Source organism: Myripristis murdjan, chromosome 19 (genome assembly GCF_902150065.1).
Source record: "Myripristis murdjan chromosome 19, fMyrMur1.1, whole genome shotgun sequence".
NCBI classification, from domain to species: Eukaryota; Metazoa; Chordata; class Actinopteri; order Holocentriformes; family Holocentridae; genus Myripristis; species Myripristis murdjan.
In genome coordinates this window covers 1,400,001-1,421,414 of record NC_043998.1, presented here as the reverse complement: position 1 = coordinate 1,421,414, position 21,414 = coordinate 1,400,001, and the positions used below count along the sequence as shown (strand labels likewise).

Sequence of the window (21,414 nt, the reverse complement as noted above, 5' to 3'; positions counted from 1 at the left end):
TCCATGCCACACTAATTTTATAAGACACTGAGTGAAACCATCAGCACGTAAACCTGCCTCTGTAAGCCACTAAAATCTGCTGCTGCTTTACGGCACCAAACAGGAATACAGGACGCTGTTCCTGCAGAGAGAAGAGTTTTGTTAGATAATGGAAAGAATTGAAGTTTGACAGGGTAAAAACAAACAAACAAACAAGAAAACATATTTATTCTCTTCAGTGAAGCAAAACCAAACAATTAACATGCTCTTTGTGGCGGGAAGCGGCATGGTTTATGGAAGATGTGGTTTTTATTTTGAGAAGCAGCACCACCAGCATGAATGGAGGCTGCCAGCTGCCTTGACCATTGTCTCATTTGCAGTTATTGTGCCAAAGTCACAATAGATTGGAAAGTGGCATATTTATGTTTAAAAATGAGTCACAGTTGCTTTCTTGACTGGTGGTTTTCATATAAAGGAACAGAAAGGAGAACCGTGAGCGTGCTTTTGCTTTCAAGTGATAGCAGGGAGCAAACTGAGGTATGAGTTTTTCCGTGCATGTGCATCAAAAGCTTTTTTTGTTGTTGTTTTTCACCCACCAGTGATCACGTTCAGCCTCATGAAAATCAGTTCAGCTCCACACCGTCTGAGAAACAGCAGACACAAGACAAAACAGGAGAAACAAAACTCAAGCTTTTAAGACCAAACTAAACATCTTTTATTATTTCTCCAGAATATTTCTCCATCGTCTTTTGGACATAAAATAAAAGCCTCATATGAGCAGCTTTATAGTACACAAAGACCTAAAAACAAAACCAGTCATTGAAATAATAAAAAAAGACAGTTGTGGAGTAAAAGTACAAAACTAAGTTTTTTTGTTTTACTCAAACTTTACAGCATACATCGCTATTAAACACAGAGTATTTCATTAATTATATTCCTCCTGTAGACAGCACTTGAAACTTTACAACATAAACCTTAAGAGTATTTCCTCTGCAATATTCATTCACATTTCACCAAATAAGTTACACCATTGATACAAGAGAGAGAGGTTTGACAGTGTAAGAGCAGCTAGAGCAGAAGACGAGATGGAAAACAACGCAGTTTCTCCAAATGTCTTCAGCTGAAAAACTGAAATATGGCATTCAAAGTTGGGTAATATCGGCATTTAAGTGAAAAATCAAACATCATCCGGTCAGTGTTGCCCACTGACTGAGTTTCCTCCGCTGAGACGGCGCCCATTTCTGCCATTCTGTGGCATGATACTTAAAAGGAACATTTCACGCAAAATAATGCCGACAATCTGCAGCTAATCTGTGCTGCTTTGGGGACAGATACAGTTTTCTGGAGGTCTTAAGCAGAAAATAGTCCCCCCCCCCCCCCCCAAAAAAAAAAAAAAAAAAAAAAAAAACAGGGCTGTGGATTATGTTGGGTATCTCTGTCATTATTTTGGAAAGAGCTGTTGCTGTTGACATTTTTGATGGCTTGTGCTCCATAAAGTAATACCCCGATATTGTATCAGGGTGAAGGGAGACAGACTGGAAACCTCACCAAATCACACAGACGCTGTCCTCTATGAAAAACTTCACTAGGGTTAAGTGGGGAAAAAACTTTTTTTTTGTGTGTATTTTGAGTGAAGTGTTCCTTGACAGATGTTCCTTTATAGTGAACACACATACAAACACACACATACAAAACACCAAACCCTAATTCTAAGTCCTCGGTTTCAGTCTGAAAATGAAGTTAAATGACCTGGAATAAAGAAGGGAGAAGCTTTTTGTGAGCAAAAACTTTTACTCAAAGAGGGAATTTATCCACTGCTGGTAAGATATAGATTTTGATTTATACCGTCACCCCTTCCCATGATTGGACTGTCTAAATATAAATGAGCTGCCATCATATTAGCCGATCAGTGAACTGAGGACTTTCTACTTCAACTAAACTTCAGACTTCAGCTCCTATAAAGTTGAGGCTGGATGGGAGTTAATATACTGGCCATAATAAGCAAAATAAAACCGTCTGTATTCATGTCAAAACACAGTGACCCAATTATCCAGACTGGAGCTCATCAGCCAGTAAAAATAGGCTGCAGCTCCGGGGCAAAGACTTTAGCATCTCTGCGGCTCGAAATGAAGGTAAAAATGAAAAAATACCCATAGTATAAAAAATGGAAATTGCTTCCATTTGTTTATGAGCATGCATGGACACGCACACACACACACACACACACACACACACACACACACACACACACACACACACACACACACACACACACACACACACACACATACACACACACACATACACACAGTGATAAGAGGACAAGGGGCTTTAGAGGGAAAAGGCTTCAGCCTGGTGCTTAAACAAAGCATTTTTCTGTTATGTGTACCAAGAATAAAGTGTTATAATTGCCTGTCTGCGGTTTGTAGATAAGTATGTGTGTGTGTATGTGTGTGAGTCCTGCATGCTGCCCTCTGGTGTTCACACAGAGCAGCATCAGAGCCGTGACTCAGAGCTTGACGTGTTACAGTAAACACATGAGCAGCTCTCGGCCAGAGTGACTCATTCAAATGAGTCAAGGCCCAAAATCTGCGTAATCAAACAAGCAGCTCTGCTGCAGAGCAAGAAAAAATTATTCTAAAAGGATTTTCTGGAAAAGCTTAATGGCATCCAAGAAACGTGACAGTCTGAAACTTATTACTTTAAACTGAGGGAAGTGACTGTTGAGTTATAAATGCATGAAAGGAAAATCCCACAGTTTTAAGATCCCAGATTATTCAAATCTTGTGATTTTAGGTTGGATTTTTTTTTTCCAGATACAGCTTGGGATGAAAAATAATGTTCTTTATAATGACTTCGAAATAAATGTAGTATATTTAAATATGCTGCATTCAGGTGGGCTAGGTCAACTTGTAAAATTGGAAAAATGTCACATGGCAAAGTCAAATACCAGCTAATTTCGGCTCTCTTATGTCTGATGACATTTCAAGAATCTGGACCAATGCACAACAGGTGGAAATTATTCACATCACTGTTGGTACTGACAGGACCAGTCACTGTTACCATGATTTACACACATAACCATCAAAAAAGACAAATTATAGGGATATTATTTACCACTGACCTGGTACTTTGTTTTCAACTTGTCCACATATGTCAAGATGATGCAAAACTCCTAAATCAGGTATCATGGAACTTACATGACTTTTACCCCTCGTATTTATGATTCTGACAGCTGTTTGAATAGAAATTTCTACCGGCAAACTCAGAAAGTTCAGATTTTACAAGCTGACAAGAGCCATCTGAACGCACCGTGAGTCCTCACAGGCAAAACAGTCACAATACTGGATCCTGATTGGCTAAAATTGAAGCTACTTGCCTGATTGGTTAGATTTCAGCATATTTTCAGTGCTGAATGCCAATTAGAATAAAGTTCAGCAATGGTGCGTTTACTGGAGTTAGTCTAGAATGACTTTAAAATAAAAATTTGACCGTAGCCTGCATTAAAACATCTTTGCACCTTCACATTTATTAATAGAGTAAAATTAAAAGTCCAGTAATAGAGCTCCTTTAATGAGATCAGGCTTTGTAAGTGAGCTTTAGCCTACATTCCTCTGCTGCGTGTGTGTGTGTTTTTTTTTTTTCCTTGAATCCATTTAGCCGACATCGTGGCCTGCAGAGGTCTGGCGCCCTGAGTGAACCAGCACAAGCCTTAATCCTCTGGCATACAAATAACGCCCCAATTACACCAGTATAATCCCAGACAGCTCTGCTGCGGCTGCGGCTGCGGCTGCGGCTGCGGCTGCGGCTGCGGCTGCGGCTGCGGCTGCGGCTGCGGCTGCGGCTGCTGTCGGGCCATCACGTTCGCTGCCCACTAGACTGGCGCTTTGAGCAGATCTATAATCTGTAATCCGCTCGGTATTGCTCTCAAGTGTTCCCGGACATATCGATAAAACCACCACAATCCACACAGCCGGCTGACACCAGGACTCCACTGCACTCGTGTTTTCAACGGTGTCCCTTTAAAAGCCTTTAAAAACCTCCCCGTCCCTTTAAACCCAGCTAGAAACTCTGAAGAGAAACAGGAGCTCTGTACCGCCAGCTAACCTGGAAAATAAAATCCACTCATACAATATTTGCAACTAATTCAGCATAGAGAATGTTATTTTATGAAATGTTATTTTTTTCTGCCATGGTGTGAAATAAAGCTTTCACTGAAGCCAGAAAAAAGGTCTTTGTCTCAAAACTCAAGTGTGACTCAGCAAGAGCAGGTCTGACTCAAAAGTTTGCAAAAAAACTGACGCAGCCGCTGAATTTTCGAGGCGATGGCTTTGACAACAAAGTAGAGTGTTTTTGCACTAAGTCAGCTGCTCAGGGAAAAGTGTGTGCAGAAATCTAAAGTGTGTGTGAGTACACAGTGAGGTCCTTGCACTTAAACAGACACACACCCAAAAATAACTGAAAAAACACACACATACACTCTTTAGAAGAAGGAGTCAGTTCCTCTCAGACGTCAGAGCAGCCGTCTGAATCAGATTAGGCTGAAGTAGCAGTGTGTCTGTGTGTGTCTGTGTGTGTGTGTCTGTGTGTGTGTGTGTGTGAGGTCTCTGGGGCTAGAACTCGTCATCGGAGCTGAGCAGGAGGGTTTTCTCGGTGTCGCCGCGGGCGCTGACGGTGCTGTGTGTGCGGGAGACGGGCGGCGGCGCGCCCTGGTCCAGCGTGGACTGCTGTGTGTACTGCTGGTAGGCGGGGGAGAAGTTGTGGATGGCGTCCTGGACCATGTCGCCCGGGTTCATGGTTTCCTTCAGGCTGCTGGAGATGCTCTTCATGGGGGCGCAGCGGCCTGAAGGCGGAGAGAGGGGGAGAGGTTAGAGGTGAGGAGGTGGTGGTGGTGGTGGGTGGTGGTCCCTGCAGGGGGGGCACAAAAGCCAGTATTGCCAATACATTAGCCTGACAGTGTTTGTTTTTTTTGTTTTTTTGATAGCTCAAAATTACCTTAATAATGATAATTTTTTAAAAATGCCATGAACTCTTCATATTGAGAATACTGATGGTAGAGCTTAATATAATGTGTAAATCATTTTACAATTATTTTTACATATAGTGCATTTGTAATTTTAGCAGGAATGAAAACTTTGCATCATAATTTTAATTATATGTCGGAAAAAAATATTGAATGATGTGATTTTTGCTGGGGTCTATACCAAACAAACATTTTTTCTTATGTCTGTAGAATATGATTTGTGGACCAGGTCGTCTTCATTCATGATGTTATTTTACCTGACTGATTTGGATATTGCACTTGGCCACATTGCAATTTTGATGATATTTTGATGAATTTTTCAGTCCTAAACAGACGGGTGAGTGTGAAGCAGGTATTGTGCCAGCCGGTGTGTCTTCACATGCCACAGCCTGAAAGCCCCTTTTCCACAGCGCAGGGCTCGATATTCAAACATCCTCATTTCCCTCAAAATTAATTTCACTCCCTTCTCATGTTATGATTGTTGATTGTTGTTGATTGTTAAGTTAGGATATGGAGTCAAGTCCAAAAAAAAAAAAAAAAAAAAAAAAAAAAAAAAATGAATCATGAACCTTTTGTTACACACATGTGCATGTGGCCTGTTGTGGAAAAGGGGCTAATATAACAAACAACACAAACTAATATTAAATCTAATTACATTACATTTACATTTTCGCTGCATTTGCTTCTGAAATCTTTTGCTGTTTTTTTCTCATTTTTATTAATCTTCTCTTTATTTTACATATATTTGTATTACTGCTGTTATTATAACTAATACTGATCTAACTACTACTGATCACTGCCAGTGCTCTGCCAAACTACACAGAATTGCACTTCAAGCTGGAAAAGCTCACTCAACTGAAATTGAGGAGGGAGTCAGGAGAGGAGCCAGGCAAGAAAAAGAGGGAGAAGGTGAAAGAAGAACAGGAGAGAAAACGGGGGGGAGTGTAGGGAAGAGAGGGATTGTGATTTAGGGGGAGAGAAGAAGCAAATGTAAAAGGGAGAGGAAGGAGAAGAAAGGGGTGGAGGTGATATATAAGAAGGAGGGAAGGGAAGGAGGAGGGGAAGACAGCTCTAAGAGTTTTTACTAAAAAAATAAAAGAACAGCAGCAGAAACGAGTAAAGACATTCAGTGTTAGACCTACCAAACTCTCCGTATGTAGGAGCGGGTCCTTTATAGTGCAGCAGAGGAGGAGAAAAAGAGAGAGAGAGAAAAAGACAGAGAGGTGAAGATGGATGTGCAGAAACAGGAGAGGAAAAAGCTGCCCGGTCGGTGTGGAAAAAACACTCAGGAGGGCGTGGAAAAGCAGAAGTGGAGAATAAAAGGGAGGGAATATGAATCAACAAGTGTAGGAGCACTCAGTTTCACAATAGAAGGGAAATGAAAGAGAAAAAAAATAAATATGGGGGAGATAAAGTAGAAAAACAGTGTGAGAACAATGCTGGACTGGTTTCCAGTTTAGCTCTGACAAAGCTGTGACTCACAGCCTCAACATGACGGAGGGAAAAATCCACCCTCACATGTGCGGACGGCGTTGGCTTTATCACGGTGTGTGCTGGCTTGAGTCAGGACTGCAAACATCCAGGAGCTACTTTGTGGTGAATAGGTGAAATTTACATCGTTGGTTTAACCGCTTTTCCCTTAAGTGATCACTTTGGGAAAAACAGCTCTAGAAAGAACAACAACCCGATGTTTACCACAGTAAGGGCAGCAAAACTGGACCTGAGAAAAGTTTTCAGTGTTTTAGGGTGGATTTTTCCTTTAACCCCTGGAAACCTGGACTGACGTCAGATGTCTTATGTTCAAATGCTTGTGAAGGTTTAAAAGATTTCACAAAATGTCTTGAAACCTGAGCGAACTAGGCTGATTTCTTTCAAACACATAGGGGAAAAAGGAAATGAGCAAAGAAGAAAGAAATTTGCAAGAAATTAGTAAAGGGTTACAAGAAAATGACCTGAGAAAAAACAGGGGAAAAAATGTCCAGAAAGCTATATCTATAACCACTACAAACATAGATTTAATATTATGTTAAAAAGAAAAAAAATCTTTTTTTTTGGTTACTTTTCAGGTCATTTTCTTGTTATTATCATTAATATTATTATTATTATTATATTTTTTGTTGTTACATAATTTCAGATCATTTCTATTTTTTTGTATGTTTTGCTTTTTTTCCTTGATAATTTTCAGGTTGCTAACTTTTCACTACTTTCTTGGGTCATTTCATGTTAAGCTGCTCATTACCTTTTTCCCATATTTATGACAGAAATCAAATTTATTTGCTGAGGCTTCAAAAGGTTGAGACGGCGAGCGAGGAACATTTCAGAACACATGCTGCAAACCAAAAACATCCCCTGTCATTGTTTCTTCCACCCTCCTCACCTTGCGAGTCGAGCCTCTTGTGCATGTAGACGCTGTAGGTGAAGGCGTGGCGCAGCGCCAGGGCGGCGAAAAACATCTCGATGCAGATGATGAAGTTCTGGTAGCCGGCGGCAACAGTCCCCTCGCCGACCGAAACCTCGACTGAGTTGATCTGAGGAATCGCCCCGCACTTCTCCAGGATGGCCAGCAACAGGCCTGACCAGAAAGAAGATGAAGTGTTAAAAAAGGATGATTTTGTCTTTACTAGATCTTTACTAGAGCCTCACTGATGTGGGATTTCTGTACCGATTGTGGAAAATATTTGGCTTTTTCCAGGGCATTATTTCCTCTTCAGTTACTGATATCCTGATGGATCATAGGTGATCATCTTACAATATATCGCATATTGCAGAATCGCCTGTATCATGACATTTTGCAGGCTATGAAATTTGGCATTTTTTGTGACTATCCATATACAACTGTTACATAAGCGACAGAGCAGAACAGACATGGTCTTTTTCAGTTATGTGTCATTTGTGCTCTGATTCTTACAAAACTGCATATCATTGTCAGCCATTATGGGTGGAAAGATATTAGGAGTGTAAAGAAAATCTATTCACTCAAGTGTCACGATTCTCTTTTTTCCTTTTCCTTTTTTTTAAATTACTGAATCAATATAAAGCAAACGCCTCTTTAAGGGGGCTAAATATTGCTCTAAAGTTCGGCTAAATTTTGGCGTAGGGAAAAAACAGGCATGGGTATTTTCAGCAGGGTCCCTTGACCTCTGACCTCCAGATGTGTGAATGAAAATGGGTTCTCTGGGCAGCCACGGCTCTCCCCTTTGCAGACACGCCCACCTTCTGCTAATCCCATGCAGTTTGTGTTCTTGTGGCCTGTTGTAAAATGGTGTGTGTGTGCAGACTGGGGCCTAAACAGTCTTGGAGCTGCATCAGTTGCTTTGACTGGAAAGCTGAGACTCTTGTGGATTCAATGAGCCACATTTGATTCATGTGTGATGATGTTGGCCCCCATAGCAGCCTTTTCACTGCAGTCAGAGACTTTTTGAAACGTATCACTGTGTAAAATGACCTATAGTGACCTCAAGGATAATCACAGCCTCATGAAACTTCACAACCACAAACTAGAGGATAACTCCCAAGACTTAACTGGTTGGGAGACAACAAAAGTCAAAAAACACATTATTCAATGCACTCTTTAACATAACACAACACAGTGTCGTGTGCGGCGTGTCCTCACCCTGCCAGAAGGACAGGAAGATGACAGACTTGACCATGAAGAACTTGAGCATGGGGCTGTAGGGGCTGAGCAGTTCCCGCATGGCAAAGTAGAAGAGGAAGAGGGCGTAGAGGGACAGGCTGACGGAGATGTTGTACACGATGGTCACATACAGGTAACCGCTGGCAACACTGAGGAGAGGAGGAAGAGCAATGATGATGTGAGTGAGTGGTTTTACTGTGATTATCAAGTGTCTGTCTACCTGCAAGCCAAATTTCCCATTAGAGATTAAAGTCTCTGATTAAAAATGTGATGACAATCAGCCTGGAACAATCAATTAATCTAATCATTCTCCATTTTTTGGCCTTCCTCTTTGGTGCAAAGCACTCATCGCTGTGGTTTTTCTGCACTGCACCTCCAAGAGATCATCTGTCAATCAAACAGTGCAGACGGGATTAGGATTTTTTGCTCATGGAGTTTGAATTTCTGTAGGTGGCACTCTTTTCGTTGTTTGTTTTCTGCATCACGGAGAAAAAAAAACATTTCTAATGTTTCTTCTGTATTTTGTCTTACTTACAAAAATAACTTTGGGATTAAAATATGAAATCAACAAATATTCTTTCAAAGGAAACCGTGTACTTAAACTTCACATACTTTCAGGAGATTCATCAATCCATCAAGTGTGTGGTTTGATGGTGTATTGAACTCATTGTTGTTGTTGTGCCTACTTCCTGTGGAGCAGAGGATTTGTCCCAGGAATTATGACCTAACCGCAATTTGTGTTAAATCAACTGAAAAAATAATGTGTTGCTGGGGGCTGGGGGGGGGGGGTCTTCTACTGGCCTCAACACTGTCCCGGTTTGGTCCTGCCCTCCTCTCGCCCCATAGATACTATACAAATATACATTTTAGATCATATAAATATACATTATTAGGTACTGCTGTTATTATTAGTATTAATATTACACATACATACACATGCATGAGACTATAAAAATTTCTTTTTGTTCTGTATTGTTTCATTTTATCATCATTATTATTATTACTATTTGTTTATCTACTTATTTATCTAACTTTCTTTGTGGTTTTGTTGCTGAAACATACATTTATCACTATCATATATACTATTATCGCAATTATTACTATTATTATTATTACTAACATTATTATCATAATTATTATTTCTTATTATATCAGTATTATTAATCAATATTATTGTTTGTATAATTTTTATTGTGGTTATTATTATTATTATCGGTACCACTCTTTATCATTACATACAAGGGCATCTCATTTAACCATCCGAATACACACACACACACGCGCGCACACACACACACACACACACACACACACACACACACACCACAACAGAAGTGAACATGTATTATTTATTATTTTATTATCTCTTTTTGGTTTTGTTTTTTGTTTTTGTTTGTCTTTTTTACACTGTGTATCTGTCAACATTGTCATGTCTGTCTAGAAATAAATAAAAAAACTGAAAAAATAAAGAAACTGACATTTATTTATTTATTTATTTATTTATAGTCTGCAAACTACTACTTTATCTTTTCTTGTTTCTTTTTATCATTTAGAACATAACACATGCTCTGAAATATTAATATTAATAGGTTAATTTTATATTTCTGAAGTAAAGATCACCAAACTGTTTCAACAGTCCAGCACTTCATTAATTCGGTTGCTCTCACACACATTAGACTTGCATCAGAGTGTGTTTCCCCTCGGCCTGCTGAGATTATGTCTTCAGAAAACAGTTTTCAGAGGCCGGGCCCTCACGCTGGCTCGTTGCGTCAGCCAGGATGTGTCGAGTAGTTGTGCAACCCTAACCCAAGCCCAGCCCTTACTTGAAGTCTCCGTCCTTGTATTTGCCGTAGGCCTGCAGGATGACGGTGATGACGGCCATGAGCGGTTTGACCACACAGAACTGCAGCGTGGCCTGCTTGCAGAACCGCAGGAAGCCGATGGAGTACGCCTTCCCCCGCAGGCAGCAGGTCCCGTACATACAGCTGGACCTGCAGAGGGGAGGGGGGCACAGTGTCAGTACTAACAGCAGAATATATTCTATAATTATCATGAGCGTGACATTAACAGACTCATGTGGACAGTCAAATATCCATATTAAAAAAGCTTTTCTAAGGTCAGGAATGCGAAAGTTAAACAGTTAGCTCAAAACTGAGACACCAACCATTTGAGAAATACTAACTACTAACACAATTATTTGCTGATCTCAAAGCAGAACAACTGACTTTGAACATTATTCTGGTTTTAACATTATAACTCTATTTAACTACAAAGCAGTGACATTTCAGTGAATGCCAGTCATGTGAGTGTTTCAAATACTGAGCAATAAAACCTTAAAACATTTTCATTGTGAGCTGACATAGAGCCTGTTAGTGCTGCTTTTATACTTCAGCTACAACACTGAGAGCCTGACCGATTTTTGGGGCTGATACAGATATCAGGGGAGAATTAGGGACATCAGTGCACTCATATGAAAACAAATTCACTGAACTGAATATTTATGAGCAATTATAAATAATAATTTAAAAAAACACCCAAAAAACTTACATGTTTAAATATATAAATTACAGTTGAATTAAGAAAAAGGAAAAACAATCAAATACTCATTTCTGCATTGCTCAAAGCATCTTTTTCTGCTTTATGTGCTGTTGAAAAGTTTTCACATTGGCACATACTGGACAACATGAATTCACTGACAGTGATACAGCTGTGACAGGCCAATAACTGGCGCCTAACAGCATCAAACATTAACAAAGTCATGAACTTTGATTTTTAAAATAATGTCATTTTAACCCTCTGCCAAAAGCAATAAACACTCCAGCTTCATTTCATTGCAGTGTGACCAGCGTGGAGTGATACTGTCGGGGTTATGAGGCACAAGTTCACACTACAAGACGCCTCCTGTTCACTCACAGCATCACACACGTCACATCGGCTAAATTTTAAACGAGAGGCCGAGACTCACTCGATTGGTTTCCCTCGGATCTCGGCCATGATGGCGCTCTCTCCTCCCAGGTACTCGTAGCACAGACTCAGGAAGTTGTAAATGACAAACGCTGTGGAGAAAACGGCAGAAAACAGGAGTGCAGGTGAGAGGGACGCTTGGTGCATGTCAGCAGACATCATTTACTTCATTTGGACAGTAACACATGACCTCCACAGCCCAGGGAAACACACAGCACAGCGGTAAAAAGCACAAATCATTCAAAGAGACACAATTAGCAAAACTTTCAAGGCCATTCTTCATAATGCTGTTGGAAAAAAATACAATCATCACAACTACAGGTCAATAATATTTTGTTGGTTTATGTATGGTTCATAATAGGTTTATTAATTAGGCTGTGAACTCTTTAAATCATTAATAAGCTGTTATAACACATTAGATACAGAGTGCAACAGAAAAAAGGCTCATGTTTTTCTGTACAGTTAAGCCTCAGATCTCATTGGTTATTAACTTTACCTGGAAACCGAGGTTGGCTGACTGATAAAGTGACAATATGAAGTAAGATAAGAGACTTACAACATCTGAGATTTAACAGAACAGATGCAGTGCAGCAGTGACATAATCTTACCAAATGGTGACCCAGTGCACTGATGTTTGAAAAGTGTGTTGTAACTTGTTTACAACTGTTAATTAATGGTTTATAAAGTGTTTATAAACCCTTTATAAGAGTAATCGTGTTGCAAAGTGGTAACCAGACTGGATTTCAGTCTTAACGCTCTGGTTCGTCACTTCCTGTGGACAAACAAGCTGCAGAATTTAATCTACAGCTTGTCAGTTTTTGGAGATGGGAAGCTCTTCTCTGCTGCAGCCCCAAACTATCATTATGGCCAAGAGGACAAGTGCTGACTTACACATAAATCCTGGCTAGAGCAGCTGTAAATTTTTATTTTTATGTGACCTGTATTTAACCAGGTAAGAGTCCCACTGACAGTGAAGTCTCTTTTGCAAGACAGAAGAACTGAGTTCATGTCTGTGGTCTCCTGGCTCAGAAACACCGAGCACTGCTGCATTAGAGAGCAGCGCAGAAACCTCTGACCGCTGTCGCCCGGAGACCACCAGCACGGGGGACGACATCACTTCCTGCTGCTGCGACATCCACAGAGACACGAGGCAGATGTTTCTCACCAAACAGAGCAGAGGCCTGGATCATGAAGCAAGCTCAGTTTTCCCTGGATTTCTCAAACCTATCTGGCGACACTAATGGAGATCATGGTGATCAGGGATAAACTCCCTGATCTCCCTGACTCCCTGAAACTCATGACGCTGGTTATCAACTCGCTCAGACGATCCAGGTTTGCCTCATCAAGAGCTGTGAACGTGCATGTATAAGGGGCGGGTTCCAAGGCAGCCGACCAATCACAAACATGAGCGACAAGGAGAAACGCACATGGTGTTTCACGTCGGAGGAGCAGCGTGTTATACTGGAAAAGTATGAGGAGGAAAAACAACATTTACACACTAAATCGAACACAGTGGCTGCCACGAAGAGAAGGCAGAATGCATGGCAATGTACTGCCAACTGCATAAATGCGCAAGTTACACATCAACAGCTCAAAGACCATGGGAGCAAGTAAAAACACAAAAACACAACACAAGAACACCATTGCATTATTTTATTATAGCCTGTTATACAGGCTATAATAAAATGAAGCGGACGCCAAAGTTCCATCATGTCAGCACATCAGGTTGACAGCCTCAATAAAATCAGACACTGAGCTGTAGGAACAAAAGGCAAATCTAAAGGCCGACTCGCCCTCTGGAATGAAGGATACAAATGATCCTTTTTCATGTTTGCATCAGCGAGCTGTCAATCAGGCCCATTCTCTCACCCAGGAATAATGTGTCCCCCCCAAAAATATTTAGAGCTAATTAACTGTGAATTCAATTCAATTCAATTTCAATTTATTTTATTTATAAATAAATAAATAAACTGAAATAAATAAATAAATAAATAAAACTGAATTAATTGTGCCATTTTAAACGTCCCTAAAATGTTGTGAAACACCTCTAAAAATACTTTGAATTATCAAATTTCCTTTAATGATGTCTCATTTCTGTGTTCCTCTCCTGCAGAGTGTCAGCTCTGTATACCAGGCAGCTGTTAGCCAGGCTGAAGCTGCTGAACATCAGCATCACATCCTCTCTCTCATACAGAGAGTCGTCGGCAAAATCTAACAGATATGACTGGTGCAGGAAAATCCTTTCACGCCGTAATGCTCTCCTTATTTGGACTCGTTCAAGGGGATCCTCAATGATTGGACAGGCCATGTTTTGGCAAACAGCTGATTGGCCAGGGGGCGGAGCTTTATGTAGGATTCAATCCTATCCTGAAAGCTAGCCTTCCCCAGAGCAGGCTAGCTTTCAGAATAGGTTCAGGATAGGTTTCCTATCCCGATCAGAGGTGAACCAGCTTTGTGATCCAGAAAATCCGGAGTTGAGCCTGAAGTGATCTCACTAACGGCTTAATCCCGCTTCGTGATCCAGGCCTCAGCTTGTCTTGGCAGAGCGGCTGTGCTAATGTCTGAATCAGCTCTAAGTCAACTAACTTTAGCAACTTCAGACACATGACACTTAATTTACGGCGTTTCAGGACACCACAACACGATATTTTACCAAACCAGGCAAATCACAAAGCAGAGATCAAAATATTTGAGATATGAATATTAAATAATGATGTGTCCATCTCTTCATTCTCTGATACAAAGGAGGTTACTCTCTAGGGCTTAAAATATTTTTTTAAATATTGTTTGACATACAAAGAGGCTCCCATCTTTTTATTTTTGCACTTGCAATATTCATAGATCATTTTGTGTATTCAAACATTTCATTAGGAAGTGATCATTTCTGGTAATTGTGTATTTATGTATTTACTTGGATAGCAATTTTCAAATTTAAAAAGATACTGAATGTCATTTCAAAATACTGGCTACTGGCAGCTTCACTTAAAAAAAAAAAAAAAAAACTGTGGTCAAACCCACAGTCAAAGGCATCCTGTCACTTCATATTTAAAAACTGCACTGATGCAAATAACAAACTGAAACCTTCCAGAATAACAACGTCAAGCTAAAAAGGCCCCGTTAAAAAATTCATCTTGAGTATTCGTTCTACGATATCGGAGAAAATGCGTCACATATAGTCGCTAATATCACAATATTCAATTTTATCAGACATTGGCTCAGGCCTATGTCCAACAAACACTTGTAATAACTGCAGAGAGGTGTGACTGACACACACACACACACACACACACACACACACACACACACACACACACACACACACACCTTTCTGTGACCTCTTGCCTGTGCGGCGGCGTTAACTGGCCTGTGAGCAGCAAATGATCTCAGCTCTTCAGGGGAGGATGATGATGATCACCAACACCTCCAACATGCTAATCCTGTTAACTCCTGAGGAGCTTCTTTTCCCTATGTATATATAGATACATATGTGTGTGTGTGTGTGTGTGTGTGTGTGTGTGTGTGTGTGTGTGTGTGTGTGAGAGAGAGAGTGTCTTGGGAGGCGGGCGGTCGTCTCTGTCAGATGCCACGTGTCCCAGCAGACGCCAGCTGTCCCGCTGGCAGCGAGGTCAGTTATGTCAGCTCCCTGTAGCCGCCCCACTCCGGGCTGTGTTCCACTCTCCTTCCCTGCCTGTGTGTGACTTTGGCGCTTCGTTTTCTCCGAGCTCTGAATTCACAGCTCATGCCTGACATGCCAGACAGCTGTCAGCCTCCACAAGACATAAAGACAAACAGTCATGAACAAAGCAAAGGGAACTGGTTCTTCTGCTCCAAGCAGGTCTCTCTCTCTCTCTCTCCCTCTCCCCTCCCCCTCTCCCCCCTCCCTCTCCCTCCCTCTCTCTCCCTCCCAGGGATGCTCTTAAGCGCCTCTGTTGCTATGGTGCAGGCCTATACCCGGCTGAATGCAAACTTCAGCAAGTTTGGCTGAGACAAACTCTTATTATCTGACTAATGATGATGAGGGGGAGGAGGGGGAGGAGGAGGAGGAGGAAGAGGAGGAAGAGGAGGAAGAGGAGGACTGCGGCGACGAGGCCAGTTGCCATGCAACAGGTCGGCCTCGCTCAGGAAACCTGGGCACGGCCCGGAGTGACGTTGGCAGGCGAGGTGAGCTGGAGAGAGAGAAGACAACATGTAGGAGAGAGGAGGAGGAGAGCTGTGTGACCAAGGCAGCAGTGAGCCTTCCACCTGTCTGATACGCGCACACACACACACACACACACACACACACACACACACACACACACACTGCCAAAAACGATAAACAGACAAAATCCATCTGCGATCTGCATGAGTGCAGAGCCTCACGCCTGACATCATCAACAGGAAGTGCCACGCGAAGTGAGCGTCACTGTAACAGGAAGTTTATTTCCATCCCTCTGAATGTAACAGGTGGCAGGAGGGAGGAGGACGAGGAGGAGGAGGAGGAAAGAGGAAGAAGGGTCGACTGCTTCTTAGAAAGCACAGCACTTCCTCCCGAAACGAGCAGAAGAGCGAGTCAGAGCGAGCTGGCGTCATCTGTTCGCTCAGCGCTGAGCTGACAAAACCCACAGCAAGCCTCCAACCTTCAGGGTGATTCAGGGCTCTGCCACTGTGAAGCCGATTGTCCTCATTTCTAAAAAACTCCTGTGGGTATTTTTTTGTGCGCTATTATCAAGGGAAACCTGCTTGGTGGCTTATTTCCCTTCCTCTAGACACCGTTCACTTTCATTCAACTCCTCAGAACCAAATGTTCTAAGAGACATTTAGTACAGTAATCCATGAAAGGGGTGTGTGCTAAAAAAAAACCAAAAAAAAACTCCCATTTGGATCAACAAGGAAAAGTACGGATATGACAAAAATGTAAACACTGGAGCAAGCAGGAAGTAGGCCAAACAACATAGAAGCACAGCAGATCATTAGAGAACTAGAATCTGAAAATAAAGAAACACTTCTAATGCCCAGATCAACTTATGTTTTTCACCTCAAACTCCTGAAAGTCCCTCTTCAGAAAGCACTCAGCGGTTACACCCGGCCTCCTTTCAAACTGAGTAAGCAAGTTTTATTCTCAATCATAATAAACAGCCACAAGACAAAACTGAACTGAAAATGCAGGTCAGCTATGAAATGCCTCTGACTGCAGGTTACCACAAACAGGGACGCCCCGTGGGAAATGAATAAGGTAGAAAGGGCTCTCTCTGCTGAAAGACAGGGTGAACATTCACCACAGCTCAAATAATCCCATAAGGATGAAGAGCCAGACGGTTCAAATCTAAACTGCTTGTCATTACGGCCTGTTTCAGAAAGCTGAAAGGCTGAAATCATCATGACATATGGAAACAGAGAAAAATATCTGCACACTGGACTAAAGCTCTGAGCACTTTATTTGAGTAAAAACGGGATGTTTCAACCCAACAGGTCCAACAGACGTTGAGTCGCTAGTCAAACAAAGCGCTGGCAGCTGTGCTCCTGTTTCCATATGCATCTTTATCTTTCAGCTGAGCCCAAACAACAGGCTGGATGTGCAAACATTTACTCTCCACTGTGCACGAAAAACGACAGAACACACAGGTGCCATTTGGTGGACCCTTTTATCCAAGTCAACTTTCTGCACCATGACAGTTTTTTAAAAGTAAAACACATTTATCCTTCCATCTATCATGGTGATCGGCACACTGCTGAAGGTAGACAAAAATCCACCCCAAATTAACTTCTACTACAATGACTCTCATTTCTTTTTTTTAAATTCCAAATTCACATGATCCATTGTAAATAAGACAGTTTTTGGAGTTGGTGTAAGGGGTTTATTTTTTCACTTTGACGGAGCCAGGCTAACGACTCCTATAGACCTCAAGTCTTTATGCTAAGCTAACACAAAATGCTACCCATAGGAACCGAACCAGTGGATGTTCAGAGGTGAAAATGATGTCCAACATCATTCCTCAGCCTGGGTAAGTTGGAAAAAGGGGATTTTACCCTAAACATTGGGGTATTCTTCCAGAGTAACACTAAAAAAAAAGAGTTTGCGGCCCCTTTAAGACAAACAAAAGTACTGATGCATTTCGTTATCTCATCTCAGACCGAGTAAACTTCCAAAAAGTGAAGCAACACGAAATACAACCATCATTTAGACTGGTAACAGGTAAGTAAAATGTATTAATTAATGCAGCAGAAATGGAAGATGGCAGTTTGCTTTGGGAGTTCAGGAGGAAACAACACACTGAAAAACAGACAGATAAAGAGACAGATAAAGGAAAGAAAAGAGGGTGGCTGGTCCTTACCCTCGTAGCAGTCCCGGACAGTGTCAAAGTAGACGTAGTACTGGTCGTTGGTGAAGAAGAGCAGGCTGAGCCACGAGTCGAAGGCGTAGATGGGAACGATGAAGAGGATCCGCACGATGTGGCGCTGCTCGTTAGGAGAGCTGTAGAAACGAAGGTGCATGTAGATCTGAGAGGGAGAGAGCAAGAAGAGAGGGAAAAGTGGATGAAGAAAAGGGAAATATGTGAAATCAAGAGATGGAAAAAGGGATGAGAGGACAAAAGTGGAGAAAGAAAGAAGAGTGGAGAGTGGAGAGAAAAGAGAAATAAATGTTTTCTGGGTATATTAACATTATATCACACGTATTCCCTGGATGCGTGGATGATGGACTATCACTGTAATATGATCCAGTTCATGAGCCAGTGACGCTTTAAAAACACAAGACAGGGATTTAAAATGCATTTTAAAGTTCACTAAACTCTTTCCTGTGCATAAATCATTTCTTTCAAGCTTTTCTGATGACGTAAATTACATATTTAGCAAGATTTCAGACCTCACCACTCAGAAAATGTCAGGTGGGGCGGCTGATTTTTAAATTCATTTCTGACTATTGAACTTAAAACCTAAAAACTCTTATTGCAGTTTGTTCTCTGTGTTCTCAGTTCCAACACCTGATATTTTTGAACAAAACCAAAACTAAGTTACATTCCAACATAATGACATGGTAATGTGAATAATGATTTTTTTGTGTGTTTGCAGAGTAGTGGACTCTGTCACTGACCCTGAATAATCGACACGCCTGCCTGATGTCATCTCACAGGAATGTGTGAGAATATAAACCAACACGACATGAAAGAAGATTCTCACACACACATACACACCACCTCGAGCCTCTGTCCTACTTTTCTGCCCATTTTTTCATCTTTTGTTTTTTTTCCTTCTTCTTTCACTGAGCCAGACTTCACATGCTTTTCATCTTCTTCCACTGAAATCAGATTTCACCGTTCACTGCGTGTGTGTGTGTGTCCATGCTCTGTACCATAAACACCTGCTTAGAGGTTGTTGCCAGGCAACCCCTGCCCTCCTCTCGGCCTGAGCAGGTGTGTGTGTGCGTGTGTGAGTGTGTGTATGTTTGCTGTATCACATCACCTGTGCATGAAACAACACACGCAGCGAACCTGTCAGGCTGAATTACACTGATGTTACAGCACTGATTCTTGGGAATTTGGATAAAACAGGTTTTAATTTTGGAAAAAAAAGTGCGTTAAATTACAAAATCTGAAGGTATATCCTTATAGGCCAAGGTCTTGGCTGTTCAGCAATGTACCGGTGCAACCTCCTCATTTTGCATTTTTTTTCATAAAATAGGCATTTTTCCAGTTATGAGGCTACTTTGTTTTTGTCAACACCGTCACCGTAATATTTTTTTTTAATTTGAAAAACGTATTTTTGTATTAAAGAGACTATTACTTTAATAATTCAACAGCACCAAAGAAACATATTGTAAGCATATTCATTTAAAACCAATATAACTGCCTCTGACGGTGGTGACACTAATCTGACGGTGGTGACAGTGGCCTCATTAAAACATACAATTCCAAAATTTATACCACTCAAGTCAATGGCTTCTTGCTTAACAACTTTATTTAACTATTTGGTACAAAAAATAACAATCCCGAGCTCTGTTATAAGCATTTTTCAGACTTCAGTCATCACCGTCACCGAAAACCTGACGGTGGTGACGTCTGACGGTGGTGACAAAAACCTGCTCTTTCACATGATAAGCATGAGTTGTTCACATTAGCCAGCTTGTTTTCGCCCTGTTGCTACCTGCATCAGACCTCTTCTTAAAAAGTATACATTTATTCCATAATCTAATCTAATATTTTTTATACAGAAGTGACGGTGTTGACATGTTATGGTTGTGACAGTAGCAGTGTCCAAAAATATGAAGAGATTTAAGAGAAAATAGCAAACTTCCAGGAGCCTGAGCGGTCTTGAAGCATGCAGTAGAGCTGAAGGTTTGAAAAGGGCTCCTCAGGAATGTAATTGACCTTGTGTTTGTAGAGTTTTTTTTTTTTTTTTTAAATAAATATCTGACGGTGGTGACGAATGTGACACATAATAGTAAATATTGTTCAAAACCCATCGTTTGTAGTTTTTAATACATATTATGATGTACTCTTTCATGTGGTAAAGATATTATTCATTGAAATTATTACTTGTTGTTTTAATCAAGTTGAAATGATTATCTCCTATCTGAGGACAACTGGTTTTGTAGGCCATGGGCCAACATATAATCATTAAATTAATACAAATTTAAAATAAACCTATAAAAGAACCTTACAAATGTGCAAAGGACCCCCTGATTATGCCCTTGATTCTTTTTATTCATTAAAATGTTGTAAATTTCCAACAGAAATAGCATTTTTCTTAGTGGGACATGATTTATCCAAATTCTCAAGAATCAGTGATAGAAAATCTGTTTCACCGAGTCACAGCAGGAGCTTGAACATCTGGATCTTCAGCTCACTTCATTTCCTACCAATTTTTTTTATCAGTGGCTTATTTTGTGTCATGAAGGTTAATCATTAACTAAATGGACGGTGACAGAGCAAGACTGGAGTTTTACAGGTGAAACTCGGAAAATTTGAATATCGTGCAAAAGTTCAATTATTTAAGTAATTCAACTTAAAAGCTGAAATTAATATATTATATAGACTCATAACATGCAAAGCAAGATATTTCAAGCCTGTATAAGACATGATGTCAAAGCTTAGCAGCATCTAGAGTATTATGGTGATACAGAGATGTATCCAAGCAAAAATCTAATCATATTCATTTTTTCACCCTCCAAAATAATAATTTCCACAATAATTACAAATCATATCACAGCTGTAATATCTGTCATAACAACTCAAATATGATTTTTTTTTTACCATTGACATACCACTGGCAATATCAAAGCTTTGGCAGAAGGTGAGGAGTGTTTAACATCTAAACGCACCTGGTGGCAGGTGAGGATGAGTGCGGTCCAGACGAAGAAGCCGGACACAGCCTGGGCAGCGGGCGTCATCAGGAAGATGGGCTGGTCCGGGCTCAGCAGCGGGGCCTCGGGGAGCCAGGAGATGTTGGGCCCAGTCGGGGCGGTGGTCGGGGGGCCAGGGGCCACAGCCAGGGGCGAGTCGTCCCCTAACCTCTCCGACAGCGGCATGTCTCGCCTCCACAGCCTCAACATCTGCACACAACACAGGTGAAAATGATCTTAACTAAAATATTTGTCTGGCATCGACTAGTTCATTTCCAGTAGGCTAAATTTGACATAAATCAACTCAAATACCAATCCGGTGGAAAACACACAACCTGCCTGTTCGAAAGTTTGCAGCTGCACAAAACTCAATAAGAAACGCCCAGAGCCTCTGGCCCTGCCCACTAAAGGTCAGGCCATGGTGACATATCGACCTGCATGTGCAAACCTCTGAAACACACAGCTGATAACGGCTCAGCGCCCGTTTTCTCCACC

The 21,414-nt window shown here is 41.2% G+C and overlaps 1 protein-coding gene across 3 annotated transcripts in view; it reads right to left on the bottom strand.

Moving 5' to 3' along the window:
• Positions 1 to 669: 669 nt before the first annotated feature.
• tmem184ba (transmembrane protein 184ba) overlaps positions 670 to 21,414 on the bottom strand; it is a 23,669-nt gene continuing 2,924 nt past the window's right edge. For 2 of the 3 annotated variants that reach the window (XM_030078640.1, XM_030078641.1), the window contains 8 exons: positions 20,899 to 21,129; positions 17,915 to 18,080; positions 11,602 to 11,692; positions 10,460 to 10,627; positions 8,616 to 8,785; positions 7,380 to 7,574; positions 6,145 to 6,171; positions 670 to 4,822 (listed from right to left, as the gene is read on the bottom strand). In XM_030078640.1, the coding sequence (XP_029934500.1) occupies positions 4,593 to 4,822; positions 6,145 to 6,171; positions 7,380 to 7,574; positions 8,616 to 8,785; positions 10,460 to 10,627; positions 11,602 to 11,692; positions 17,915 to 18,080; positions 20,899 to 21,129 (1,278 nt within the window). In that variant the 3' untranslated portion in view covers positions 670 to 4,592. The remainder of the gene's footprint in view (positions 4,823 to 6,144; positions 6,172 to 7,379; positions 7,575 to 8,615; positions 8,786 to 10,459; positions 10,628 to 11,601; positions 11,693 to 17,914; positions 18,081 to 20,898; positions 21,130 to 21,414) is intronic. The other variant, XM_030078642.1, reaches the window with a different exon arrangement.